Source organism: Syngnathoides biaculeatus, chromosome 21 (genome assembly GCF_019802595.1).
Source record: "Syngnathoides biaculeatus isolate LvHL_M chromosome 21, ASM1980259v1, whole genome shotgun sequence".
NCBI lineage: Eukaryota > Metazoa > Chordata > Actinopteri > Syngnathiformes > Syngnathidae > Syngnathoides > Syngnathoides biaculeatus.
In genome coordinates, this window is record NC_084660.1 from 3,476,092 (window position 1) to 3,489,808 (window position 13,717).

General features: G+C 49.4%; 1 protein-coding gene across 1 annotated transcript; it reads right to left on the reverse strand.

The window, feature by feature from the left end:
* Positions 1–1,516: 1,516 nt before the first annotated feature.
* Positions 1,517–12,487, reverse strand: LOC133494353 (cytochrome P450 26B1). Its single transcript, XM_061808101.1, has 7 exons — positions 12,284–12,487; positions 5,742–5,966; positions 3,485–3,603; positions 3,254–3,410; positions 3,000–3,155; positions 2,285–2,569; positions 1,517–1,916 (listed from the first exon to the last, which is right to left on the reverse strand). The coding sequence occupies exons 1-7, from the start codon at positions 12,485–12,487 to the stop codon at positions 1,524–1,526; spliced, it is 1,539 nt and encodes a 512-aa protein (XP_061664085.1). The 3' UTR covers positions 1,517–1,523.
* Between the last annotated feature and the right edge of the window lie 1,230 nt (positions 12,488–13,717).

A 13,717-nucleotide genomic window follows, 5' to 3' on the forward strand; every position in this document is an offset into this window, starting at 1 on the left:
AAAAAAGACATTCATAATACAGCTAAGCAACATCATATTTCCTATGAAAATCCAAATATGTACAGGACGTTCAGACAAAGCATCAGGAAAGAAGAAACAGTCGCCTGGCCCTTAAAAAATAGTCTTATCTCCAAGTGCTTTGCGTTTTCCATAATTAATAGCAAATATAATGTAGCGATAATAAGCCTGAATAACAAAATGAACACTATTAACAATTTCAACACTGTGTACAATGTAAATGAAATACATAACATTCTATAGAAATCCAGTATTTTCCAGAAACTTATCTTTTTCATTTCAGCTCAAAACTAAAATAACTCTGTTGGAGAATATTAAAAAAAAAAAAAAAAAAAGTTGAACAACAATAATTTTAAGATTAGGTTATTAGTCGATAGTTGATTTTAGTTGATAGTCCATTTTTCCTGTGGCCTGCGAGCTCGCTTGAGTACTACACAAATGATGCAAAACATTTGCTTTTTACAAAATGCAGACCCTAAATTATATGCATTTGTTTATGAATATAGACACGCTTGCCCGTGTAATTCATAGCAGTGGATGTAGAATTCTGTGCGAGTGTGTTTTAGCTAATGTGCCTAGTAACGTGTATCTAGCAAGTAACACAATGTGAGTTTGACAAAAACAAACGAGCGTGGACATTTGGAACTCTCCGTGAGACGACGTCCACAAAGAAGCAGCAAAGAGAATACTCGCTATCCCGTTCCCCAACAAGTCAGTGGTGTGTTAAGACAGAAGCGGTGCCACGCTATTGGTGGCGGCCCCTCAAACCTCATTGGTCCGTGCCTTTGGCGCTTTTGGTTGGTTTGAGAGACGCTCGGATGGAATGATTCTGCAGCAAAGCGGAGAGCGCCACAATACGACCGTCGAAACCAACGCAAGGACGAGGACAAGCAGCATTTACATTTCTTCCTGGTATTTGTGACGCCAAACGTGAGTAGGCGATGGCAATGGGTGTTAATTTGCTCACCAGCGTGTTCCCCTCTTCAACTTCCCAATGAAATAGTCGAGGAAATGAGCATGGAGTGGTATTGAGGCAGTCACGAGGCTGTGAAGCAACAACCAAAGTTTGGTCTTTCAAACAATGGCAAGCCTTTTGAGAGGCTGGAACGCAGTTGAACTCGACACTTTGAGGAGTCAAAGCAAACGACCCGCAGAGAAAGGAAAGGAAAGGAAAGAGACTGCATCCAGATAGCTGGATCGTTGTCCCCCCCCCCCCCCCCCCCATTGACCTCCGATTATGATTGGCCAATTTGGACTGAGCCAATTCCCCCGAGCCTTTGCTTCCTGTCCTCAGGTACACCGTTTGGTCCATCTTGCCTATCAAGGCCTCAATTTCCACCCACCCACTCACACACGCATTCCAATGATATTCTGTCGCTTTTTGCTGAGATGAAACCAGAATCCTCCTGAAATAGTTTTTTTTTTTTTTTTTTTTTTTTTTTAAAAGTCTGAAAAGGTGGAGAGGAAAATGCAGCGTCCTTCTTTTCCCTCCTCAATCTCCGCCTTCACACGGTGGCTCCCAGCAGCTCCTCTGACTTGGCCATGATCTCGTTCTGGTTGGAGTCCAAGCCGTAGAACTTGACCTTTAGCCCGTCCACCGGGTGGACCACAGGAACAGTGACCACGCGGGGGAAGTGCCGTGTGGCAAGCTCAAAGCGACTCGTGCTCGCGAGCTCGATGGCCAGGATGCGCAGGAAGAGCGTGGCCAACTGTTTGCCCAAGCAGGAGCGGACGCCGCCGCCGAAGGGCAGGTAGTTGAAGCGCCCCTCCTTGTCTTCGCCACGCTCCTGGCTGAAACGATCGGGGTCGAAGGCGTCTGCGTCCTTGAAGACTGATGACGTGTCGTGGGTGTCCCGAATACTGTACATCACACTCCAGCCCTTTGGAATCTGCACCCCCTGGAGGCCGAAAGCCAAAAAAAAAAAAAAAAAAAAATGAGTTCAACAAAGACCCGCTTTTGACTTGATTCAAGACTCATTCAAACAAAAAAAGAGAAAAGAGAAAAATGTTTGGCCTTTATTCTAGAAAACACACTTTCTAAAAACCGCCACCTGCAGAAAGAATCCAGGGATTCTCCTGAGACAAGGAAGTATAAGAGCGGCCTTGCGGTCTCGCCGTGACTTGAGGCCAAATCGTGGCTGACAACGAATAGTTTTAAGCGGCTAAGATGAACTGTCACGGAAGCCGGCAAATGTTTCCCAAGAATCGGATAACTGGGAACCGATTCCAGAAAAGAACGGGTTTTTCGATACCCATCCGTGCTTACGTCAAGTTCAAAGGTCTGCATGGCAGTTCTGTACGCCCCTGAGACGGGCGTGAAGAGCCTCAGGACTTCCTTGATGACGCAGTCCAGGTACTTGAAGCTCACGATGGTGTCCAGACGCAGCTCGCCATCAGGGCACAGGCGGCCGTTATGGAGGAAGCCCCGGACCCTCAGTTCCTCCCGTAGGCGCTCCAGGACCGGCGGATGGCGCAGGAGCTGCATGATGAGCGAGGTACTGGCGCTGGCCGTGGTGGCGAAGGCGGCAAAGATCAGCTCGATGGTGGACTCCTGCAACGATGCCCAAATATGTAGTCTTGCCCTCCACGGGAACTTTGCAAACGTGACGTTTTTCCGGTGGAAGTGGAAGGAATAAAACGGAGGCTCTCATCTGATGTGTGTTGTGTACGTGCGACAGGGGCTCCCCAGTTCCACTTCACTTTGTGTGTGTGTGTGTGTGTGTACAGGAGGCCTCTTTCAGACCCCTCCAGGGGGAGTGTTGACTTATTTTTGGCCCTGGACTTAACCCAGAAACCACGTGGTGCAAGAGCAAGTTGAGTTTCCACAGAATTCCATGAAATGACTTGAATAGGTAAACGGAGGGTGTCCCCGTGTGCCACTTTTGTGTGTGTGTGTGTGTGTGTGTCCTCGCTCTTGCCCGGATGATTGACGAGTGGCGTGACAAGTGCGCTCGTGTGCAAGAACTTCTGGTTGGTCCAACCTTCAGCTCCTGCATGGTGAGCTCGGCGCCATTCTCTTTGGCGCTCTCCATGAGGACGTCCAGGGCGTCGCTGTAGTCTTTCCCGTGCGTGCACAGCGGCTTCTCCCTGATGGCTTTCTCGATGCTCTTCTGCAGCTTGTCGCGCGCTCGCAGACCCTGCGTGGACGCACAAAAAAAAAAATGTAAAATATCACATTCGGCTTCAGTGGAAATTTTTTTTTTTTTTCTCATGGCACAAGGCATGGATTGTGTACCTTCCTGTAGCCACTGAAGGGCATGTCGATGGGCAGACTGAAGAGGTTGTTGACAAAGTCCTGGAAGGTGGAGAAGAGGTGCCTCATCTCCTCCTCCGAGACCCGGAATCCCAGCAGCACCCTGACGGCCATGGTGAAGGACAACCTCTGGCTCTCCCTGAGGGGAAACACGCAAGCGTTCTAGTCGAGGTCAGAACCGCTCCGGGGTGTGGCAGGTGCCGCTCCCTGTACCTGTAGACGTTGATGGGCTCGGTGTTGGAGCTCCACACGCGCAGACTCTCCTGGATGACTTGCTGGATTTTGGGCAGGTACGACTCCAAGGCCTCGTGGCTGAACACTTTGGCAAACACCTGCGTGCACGAATGAACCAAGACCGATCAGCGTTTTCGCGTCGGCTTGCTCAAGGGCGCCGGGGATTCGGGAGAAGACGCGGGTGGACGCTCCCTGGGTCACACATTCTTCTGTCCGTGTCCTGAAGTGAACCGCGACCGCAGAGTCGGCAGGCGTTCATCTTAACCACTTTGTCACGGCTGCCTCACGCTCTTTGTTTCAGTTTGAGAGCAACCACATCCCCCCCCCCCTCTCCAGTCACCGCAACCGATCCACTGCACTGATGAGCTCCGCTCGCAGAGATGATTTTACAAGTTTGGTCTTTGACGTGCAAAAAGCTTGAAGATGTTTACACGCACGGATTTTCTGTACATTGCATGTAAACTAACGCTCACATTTTGCACGTGATGACAAACTAATGATTAGACTATCAAGGATGTTTGGGATTCAGGGGGGGGGTCAGTTCCTGTTTGCTCAAATGATGAACTGAGATGAGACCGTCTTTCTTTAAGATGACTTCGATATTAAATAATATTTGAATGCTAAAATGTTGTGTAGCATTAGCAACATGTGAATGCCTTTACTGTCTCTCCTCTGACGTAATGTCATTTGTCTTTTTGTTTTTGTTTGCCATGTGACGTGCCTCCACGACGTTGATCGCGTGATAACGGGCACGTTGGCGAGCTCCGCTGGCGTGAAGATCCAGACAAGAATGCTGAATCCTGACCAGGTTAGAGTTTAAAAAAAAAAAAAAAATAAAAGACAAATGTTTGAATTTGGAAACTGTGACATTTTGGGATGTTCCAAACTTGGCATATGGGGCGAGGTCCAAGTGCAGAGGGATTCAATTGTTCAGCAGTCATTCTGCTGCCCCACAAAAACGTGACTGTCTTTGTGTCGCCTCCAGCGTGTGCACACACACACACACACACACGGAGAGAGTGCGGTATAGTGAGTGGCACACAGACACAGAGGTCCTAATAACGTCCATATGTCTTAGATTATGTGCTTTAAGTACTCTGAGCTGCTGGTTCCTCAAACATGTAAAGACTCTTTTATTCTTCTCACCGGGCTCCTTTTCCCTCGTTCTTGCTTTGACCCAAACTTTCATCCCCCCCCCCCCCCCCCCTTTCTAGTTTCTATTTTCCCCAATCCACAGCTTCCATTTTGTCGTCTAGTGACACTCCCTGGCTCCTGTTTTGCACTCTAGCGACTCCGCAGCTTCTATTTTGTGATCTAGTGACTCCTCTGCTTCTATTGTGTACTCTACTGGCCCTTCACGTCACTCATGTCACTGTGTTCAAAGTAAACGGGCGGCGCTCACTGAGGACAGATGCGCGTGCGAGAGGACGAGTTTGCGTCGCACATGGTAGCCCCCTCTACTGGCCTCGGGCCTGCAGGTGCAGCAGCCGCTCTCTGAGATGCTCCCAAATTAAAGGGGAGCCTCAATCCTCGCCCCGATTTCACATTCGGCTCACGATTTGAGCGAAAGCCTATCCGAGCCGATAGGCGTCCTTTTCAATCTCCTTTCCGCCGTCTTTCACCGAGAGCCCGTTCGGGTGCCCACGTCCGCGCGGGCGCTTGCGTGTCGGGCGGGATGGGGGGGCCCCGGAGAATGCCCCGCTTTGTGCCTTCCTAATCAGGGGTCATTACATGAGGTTAGCGCAGGGGGTCTCCGGGGAGCAGAGAGGGGATCAGAGCCCGGATTAAACCCGACTGACCTCTCGCCGTACCCAGGGGTCGCCGCAGCTGACCCCGCCCTCCTTCTGGAGGAGTCAGCGGGAGGGGAGAAAGTGAGAGGCTGATTTACAGGAAATGCACTGGATTGTGCCTTGGTGTGTGTGTGTGTGTGTGTGTCAGGAAGCTAGGTATTTGCCCTGGGGATGAGGGGATAATGGCAGTAAGTGGCTGATTACCTGAAATGATCCCGGCGAGGGGAAGAGAGATAATAGGTGGCGTCAGGGAGGAATTAAAGGTGCAGATTCACTAGCGTACGAGTGGCTCTTGTCGGACGCGTGCACTGACTCGAAATGTTTCCCTATTCCAAGCTGTCAGACGTTAACACGGTTCCCCTCGGCGGGCCGCTTGTTCGACTCGAGCGGCGGCTGACGCACCGAGTGACTTCAATTATTTGAAGGAAGGCCGCGTGCGTACTGACCTTCCTCCTCTTGCGGTGGATGTCACCGATGCTGTTGGCGAGCGAGTTGGGACCCAGCAGGGCGGCGGTGCTCTGCGGCCAGTCCACCGTCACCAGGGTGTGCTCGCCCATCAGCACCTTGCGAACGTTCTCGGCGCCCGTGACCCTGATGAGCGGGCGGCCCAGCAGGTGGGTCTTGAACACGTTGCCGTACTTCTGTCTGCGCGACGCGTGGAAACCCGAACCCTGCGTCGGGGTGAGATAGACATGGTCCCGGGTCAAGCGGGTCGTGCCATCGCCGTCCACAATGGACGGATGAGGTTTCTCGGCCGGAACTCTTTCCCTGTAAATGGACCGTGTGTGTACCCCCGAAGCAGCTTCCCGTGTTCCACACAAGTACGTTATTCACACGGACACGTGGTTATACACATGCTCGCTATAAATTCACGAGCTTCACAAAAACACGCAAAGTAAACAAACCTGGCAAGGCCGGACTGTGACAGCGCTAACTGTTTTGACCCCGGAGCCCTCTTGGGGGAAGAGATACGCGCAAGACGTACTGTAGATGCGCACGCACCCACGAAGACACAACAACGTGACATGATATTTCCATGTTATCAGAGCAAGAACAAGCCAGCGTAAATGTCATCGTTGCCAACAGCCAAAGAGAGTGCGTGCTTTTATGTGTACTCGACACACACAAACCATCTTTCCGCACCGAATGAATGAAAATGAAAATTCTACCCAAACAAAATGTATGTAGCACATTTTTAGTTAATAGAATGGCACTCCACGTCATAATTCAATTGACTGTCATCATTCAACGGCCATTGTGCTGCTTCTTCTGGTATGTCAGCGGGGGAGCATACCCAAAACATTCCACGTAGATTTGATGATGAAACACAGAAGACCGTTGCAACTCGACTGCCGTAAGATATGTGCGCTCACCTCACGAGTGCAGTGTGTATATGGATGTAGGCTGTGCGTTTGTGTATGGCGCTCGGGAGAAAAGATGACGCGGTCCATTCAGTCTCTTTGTACTTTTGGTTAGCGAACATATTATTCTGTGCTTTGTGTAAAAGATCTGAGGGCTTTCCAACGGCTGCTTTGAAAGCGCCTGGCAGGGAATGATTAACATTTGAATTTCTGAAGTGCGTTTTGGTTTGACTGACTGTGTGTTCAGGAATGGGCCTTGGTACGTCACCCCGGCTAATAGCGAGCCTTCCGTCCCTGAATTGCTCTTTTTCCCCGTGAGCAACACGCCCACCTTCTCGCACCAATTGAGCCCAGATGCCGCTTATTAGCATTTTGTAATTGCGCTAACCCGCATCAGATGTCGTACGTCTTCGCGAGGTGTCGACATTTTGTCTTCATCGCCCGCCGCGCTCCTATTCGTGACCCCTCCCGCCCTCAGTGATGGAAGAATGACATTTCTGGATTTATTTTATTTTTGCCGCGGCGAGGAGTCAGCGGGAATTGTGGACAACGTCGTTCGTCAAGAGGTTATTTTGTTTTCAAACTACTGACCTGAACTGTTTTCACAGCTCCTGTACACTTCCTCTTTTTTTAACTACACACTCACACACAACCTCGGCTGCTGACTGGCCTCTGGAGCCCTCATGGTGTGCGCGTGTGTGTGTGTGTGAGTTGTTTTTCAAGCTACATTTTGCTGCCACATGGATGGAGAGCGGTTGAGTATGTCTGCTTGGCATGCGGGCGTACATGCACACGCACACACAGTGGAAGGGGAGTTCCTTCGGCAGCCAGACAAGGCTCCCTTTCACACTCCCAAGATACACCATCAGATCGGTGCGTGTGCAATACCTTACTATATGATTTTCCATTTCTCTTCATTCTTAATTTTCCACACACATTTTGGCAGCGTACAAAATGTTTTCATGTCTTGTTCCTTACAAATGTTACAGTGTACGTGTGTGTGTGTGTGTGTGTGTGTGCGTGCACACGCGCAGCAGGGCTGCGGTTTCATTGACATTTAGCTTTAAAAAAAAAAAGGGTGAAAAGTTGACTTCGCTGTCTGTCCCAAATCTGCCAATACGCACAAAAACACAGACGCGCACACATACAGTTAGCATTGAAAAGTTGTGACGCAATAATCCCAACAACATAACATTTGTCCCGCACGCGCAAAAAGTGAAGCGACGCATACACAAATCGGCATCACGTCGGTGCAGCACTTGAATAACGGGAAACCTCCACGCACTCGATTCGAGCCAAACTAATGACCTATCGCGCTCGTAGCGGAACATCCCAGAAAAGTGCCCGCGTCTCTCCGTCGTGCGCACACGCCCAGGGTTCGAGCGGCACTAAAAATACCCGCGTGTTCTGTTGGCCTTGGCCCGCCGGCGAACCTGCGCCCGGCCTTATAAATGTCCCCTTTGTAGCGCCATGGAAATGTCCAACAAACGACTCTTTTATTTGGCCATGACAAAAAAACACAGCTAATTATGTTGACTTAGATCAGCCGGCCGTGTGCGTGCGTGTGCGACATATCACGGTGATGCTAAACAGGGAGACAGTGAGGGTTAGTGTTATATGGGGGGGGGGGTGGGTCACAAAAAGTCGCCATAAGGCAGCGTGAAAAACTACACATAAAACTCTTCTCTGCCCACCTTTCGCAAATGCGCCGCGGTAGCTTGCAAATGTGTTCGCCAATCTGGAAGAAGCTTAAAAAGCAACAAGTGCCGCCCCCACCCCCAAAAAAGCCACATCTGTTCCACCCTCTCAAAATGGAAACATTTTTAACAAAGAAACAACACACCTCTCGACAATAGTACTTTATAAAGCATTTAGTAAAATAATTCAAAAACTTTGAACAGCTCCTTGCGGTGTACGCGACCTGACCATCGGGTGGCAGCGTGATACAGACTTGCAGACCAATGAAGAAGACTTCCAACTCCGTAGAGAGCAGAAATGTCGTTTTTTTTCCACAGAGGATAACCGGGTGAGTTGTTTCACGTTACGACTGCGTCAGTGATTTTCAACTAGCTTGTCGGTCCACATTGGTGTGCCGTGAGAAAAGATAACTTTTGACGCGTCTACTTGTGCCGGTGAGGCATCGCGGCAGACGGAACTTCTATTAGATGGCTGGAAGTGCATACAGTAATTGATGTAATCACTTTTGACATGTTTGTGATTTTTCTGTCGTGAAATATGTGTAAAGGGTGTAAATCACTGCTCGACGTGCTTTGCTGCACTCTTGTGTTCAAATGTCCATCGCTGAAAGCAACGGAACAACACTGGATAGACACTAAACCATCGATGGTGGTTCTAATGTCATATATGAGCATGAAGCGAGCAAGGCTCTCTGACGAACTGCTGCTAATTGTGAAGTCAGTTGAGTTCACGTCCACCGTACAGCATTTGCATCTTGAGTTTTTGCTCGATATCATTCACTGCAGTCGTGAACTTAGCAGAGCGGGAGAGTCGAGTCCCCAGTTGAAAACCTTCCACCCGGCCTGATTGACCTCAGAAGCTAAAGTGGGCGAAATGAAGGTTAAAAATGAGGCAGAATTGGGAGAAGGAGGAGGAGGAGGAGGAGCAGCGTGAGGACAAGAGGCGGCCAAAGGCTGCGAGGGAATTCCTTCCCTCTTTTCAGCTGTCAATCATTCAGACGCTGCCAGAGATGCCAGGGAAACCTGCGTGTGTGTGTGTGTGTGTGTGTGTGTGTGTGTGTGAGCGTCGCGATAGGGCCTCGACTCGACAATGACCCGCGTCTCCTTGCAGTCACGCCGTCACATCAGAAAGAGAAGAGGAAGGAAGGAAGGCGAGGAGGCGGGAAAAAGAAAAGGAGGAAGGTGGAATGAGAGGAGGAGGAGGAGGAGGAGGGCGGATTAGCGAAGAAGGGCTTCGGGTAGTTCAGCCAGAACGCCAGTAGAATGCGGCGAGGGGAAAGAGAGAGAGAGAGAGAGAGAGAGAGCGTTGGCCCCTGACCTGAGGACATTTTAGAAAAGGAGATTATGCTTGTTGTAAGCGCTCACCCCGGGACCCCCGCTGAAATCTCCGAGACACACGCGCAGCGAGGTGTGCTCCTCCGCCGCATAAACTAGTCTGCGCGAGACTCGGTACGTCTGCCGACGGGCCGTCTCTCGGTCTCCGTCCCGTCTGGCTTTACGCGGGCCGCGGGTAAAATGACGCCATGGAACGCAAAAAGCGCCGCGCCAGGTGAAATCGGCACCAAACATACAAAAGTGGGAAAAAAAAACGTTTTAAAAAAAAAAAAAAGCAAAAAACGAGAAGGAGCCGAAGGTGGCAAAAGTACTCGTGCTGGAAAAGCGCGAGAGCTAATTCAATCACTCGTACTAATTCGACTCCTTTCTGCAAATTAAAAGTTAAAACTATAGACTTGGAAATGACGCATTTATTGATGCGTTTCTAAATACAAGTGTGAAGATCATTGCTGAAAAAGCGCAAAGCCGGAAAACTAGAGCATCAAACTGTTTTCGCCATTTTCCTTTTTTTTGGAGGGGGGTTAAACAGGGCTCGTTGACTCTCTTTTGGATGGTCCACTAGCATGGTCGCTATCGAGCGCCTCGTTGTCGCCTGGGAGTGGACGCACGTCAAAGCGCCGGGAATTGGGTGGGGGGGACTTTTTTTGGGGGGGGGGGCTTGCGTTATCGCTTTAGAGCGGTTCAGGAAAGCGGAGGCTTTAAGCTGATGTACGGTATTTTCCGCCTTCAAATATCTACACACTCATGTTTAGGCATAAGAACCATAAATGGCGTTTGATCGTTTAGGCGTGGGTTCAGCACATTCGTCCCCAGCGTTGAGAACAGAGACAACTGATGGGCTTTCACGATTTTTTTTTGGTTACACTTGCCTGTGGTGTGTCAAATTTTCACTCCCAAGTGCGAAAGGTTTTCACGTCAAGATCTCAACTTTACCTCGCTCAATTGACATCATTTTTACATCTCGTCGCCGTCCACAAAGGTCGAAAGTACCAACGATGCCATTTCGCTAAAGAATCTGTTTTCTCAAACGGAGGCTTAGAGTACAAGTCAAAAAGTCACGTGAAAAAACAAATACCCGAGTGTGCGTCTCACTCCTACCGAAGACACACACGCATCAAAGTCGTAATTGAATCAGAGCGGCTGAAAAAAAAAAAACAAAAAAAAAAAAAATGCGTGTGTGTAACCGCAGCTATGCCATGTAAGCGCAGTAATGGAACCTTCTATAACCAAGTCTCCCATCACAACGGCGGCAGAGAGTTCTGGTCCGCTTCAAACATCTCCCGTTGCCCGCGTCCATGTGGTTTGAATCTGTGTAACGCTGTAATAGCCGGGAAAAGTCGCCAACATTTTTTTCTCCCCACGCCGATGCGAGGGCGTCCGCCGGTTGCACGCGTCGTTCCTTCCCTGACACGCTCGTATTCGAATAGAAAAGCAACGCCGGTGTACGTTTCATCCCCACCCTTCCAGGTAAAAATCTGGAAAATTATCACGCCCTGTGAAAGCGCCGTTGCGTGTCAAACTTGACTGTGAAAATCATATAAATGTAAAATCACCTCGTCGTATTCTGACATATTTTGGACAACAAACTGACGCGATGTAAAATAGTTGCAGGCAAGCAAACGTTGCCATGTGCACGTACTGTATTTTGAAAAGTGGTCCAAAACCGCGTAAAGTGGAGGAGAATTTTCAATTTCAGCCGAACACAATTCCATTCAGCTAGACGCTTGATTTGCGTAGTGGACCGCAGAAAATAATGCGATGGGCCAAATCTGGCCCCAAAGCCTCGTGTTGAGGCAAGATGAAATTTCAAGAGGCATTGGAAAAAAATTGGGCCCTTTAAATGTCATCTTTTTGAGTGTCACAAATCTCCTCGCAGGTGTCAAACTTGCAAAATGCACGTTTCTTTTCTTTTTGCCAGAAAAACGTAGCAACCGCAATTGCCGTTTTTCCTCCACTGCGAAGCAATTTTAGCAGCATTTGTTGTCACCAAATCCCTTCCTCACGTCAGCCGGGTACTAATTAAGTCTTTGATGGTCACCATTTTCCATGATGTATGATTTGAAATTGAATTTGCTGTTTACCGGTCAAAAGTCTTAGAACACCCCAATTATTCCTTTATTTTTATCCAAATGGAAAGTCAAGCGGTTCTTGTCCAAATACGATCAAAGTGGTGCAAACTAAGGTAAGTGGAGGTTACAAACCACAGCAACAGGTAAGTAAGGCCCAAACGGAAAAAATACAACACAATTTTGACTTTTGAAAAAGGCGGCGGGCGAGCGCAGTGTCCAGACTTAAACCTCATCGAGCTGGAAAAATTGTGGTGTTCTAAAACGTGACCGCGCGTGATAAAAATGGAACGCCGGGCCAATTAGGTATAATAACAACGTGATGAGGCCATGATCCATTTATACATGAGCAGAATGATTTGAGGCTCCCGTTGACTGGATTACAAAAAAAAAAAAAAAAAATTGCCGGCGCTGCATTTGTCTAATTTTCGAGTTGTGAGGGTGAGAAAATTAAGCATCTTGCGGCCCGCCAATCATTCAAAGAAAGAAAGAAAGAAAAAGCCAAAGGAGCAAGCGAAGCCACGCTTACCTGCAGGAGCCAGTGGCACGTCTCGCCGACGAAAGGGAAGCCCATGGAGCCCTTGGGCATGGGCAGCTTGCACTTCTTGTCGCGCGTGGCGGTCCAGCGCAGCTGCCACAGCTGCTGTGACACGGCGAGCAGCAGCGCCACGCACAGCGCGCACGCCGCCAGCGTGGCCAGAGCAGACAGCAGGTCGAAGGTGTCGAAGAGCATGCTGGGGCGGGGGGGGGGGACGCGACGAGCGAGGTCCTAGCGGCCGCACCGCCTCATGTCGCTCGCGTGAAGATGATGATGATGGCGAGGAGGAGGAGGAGGAGGAGGATGCTTGTGTGGGCGCACTGTGCGTGTGTGCGTCAGTCAAATGAGTGTTTATATAGCACGCAGGCAGCGGCCAAGGTCTCCCCCCTTCCCCGCCCCCCTGCTCCACCCCCTTGGGCTCCTGGAGGACCCCCACCTCACCCACATCCCCCCTCTCAGGAGGAGGAGGAGGAGGAGAGCGCCGTGTCAACTGTTGAACTAGTCACCTGTGCGCTAAACTTCAGTCAACTTTGCAAAAGTCGCTCACGGCGTCAAGCGGCGATGTTTGAGTTCGCCGCAGCGGCTTTGCCGGGCCTCGTCACATCCGAGGAGCGGAGACGACTTGTCGGGATTCGGGGCGACGCAAATTTAAAAAAAAAAAAAAAAGAGTGCAATGGATCAGGTGTGACGTAACAAGGGTCGCGCCGTCGGTTGTTCCACGCGTGGAGCGGAGACCGCAGAGCAACGTTGCCACCCAGTGGAGGTTAAGCGCACTGCAGCACGCCAACGTTTCTTGGAGTAGGCAACGCGTCAACACGTTTTCATGCACACAATTGGCACTAACGGATTGATTGGCAAGTAAATGTTTTAGCATCCAGTTATTGTTAAGTTGTGACAAAAAGATTTGATGTGTCAAACAAGTTAAAGTGACGAAAAATTGCAAATCCGGTCTACATTTTTCAGCCCCCCCAAAAAGAACAAATCCATTCAGTGCGAAAATGAAGTCTGGCGCTCGTGCCGCTGGTTTTACGCCGGCTCCCTCTGCTCCTCCGTAAAGTCAGTTGTGTTTAACTTTGTTTACATTTCATCTTTTATGGAGGCAGAGCTTCCATGTCATGTGCAATCAATCAAGTCTTTTTTTACAGTTCTACAGTACAAATCCAGTTATCGTTCACATTGTGACTTTTAATCACATGAAATGTACTTTTTAAGAATACAAAATCAGATTTTTGTTGAAGACTTGGGCCCGGCGTGGTTGTTATGGCGGTACTTGAAGTGCTCAGTATTTTTAGGTTGTTCAAAGTGGAATATGTAACTATATCACATTGTAGACTTTGTTGTATTAGTCTTTGCTTTTATTTTGCTTGGCTGTCTGCAGCCAGGTCTGCATTGCAATAAGAATCTGTTCTCAACTGCCCAAGTAAA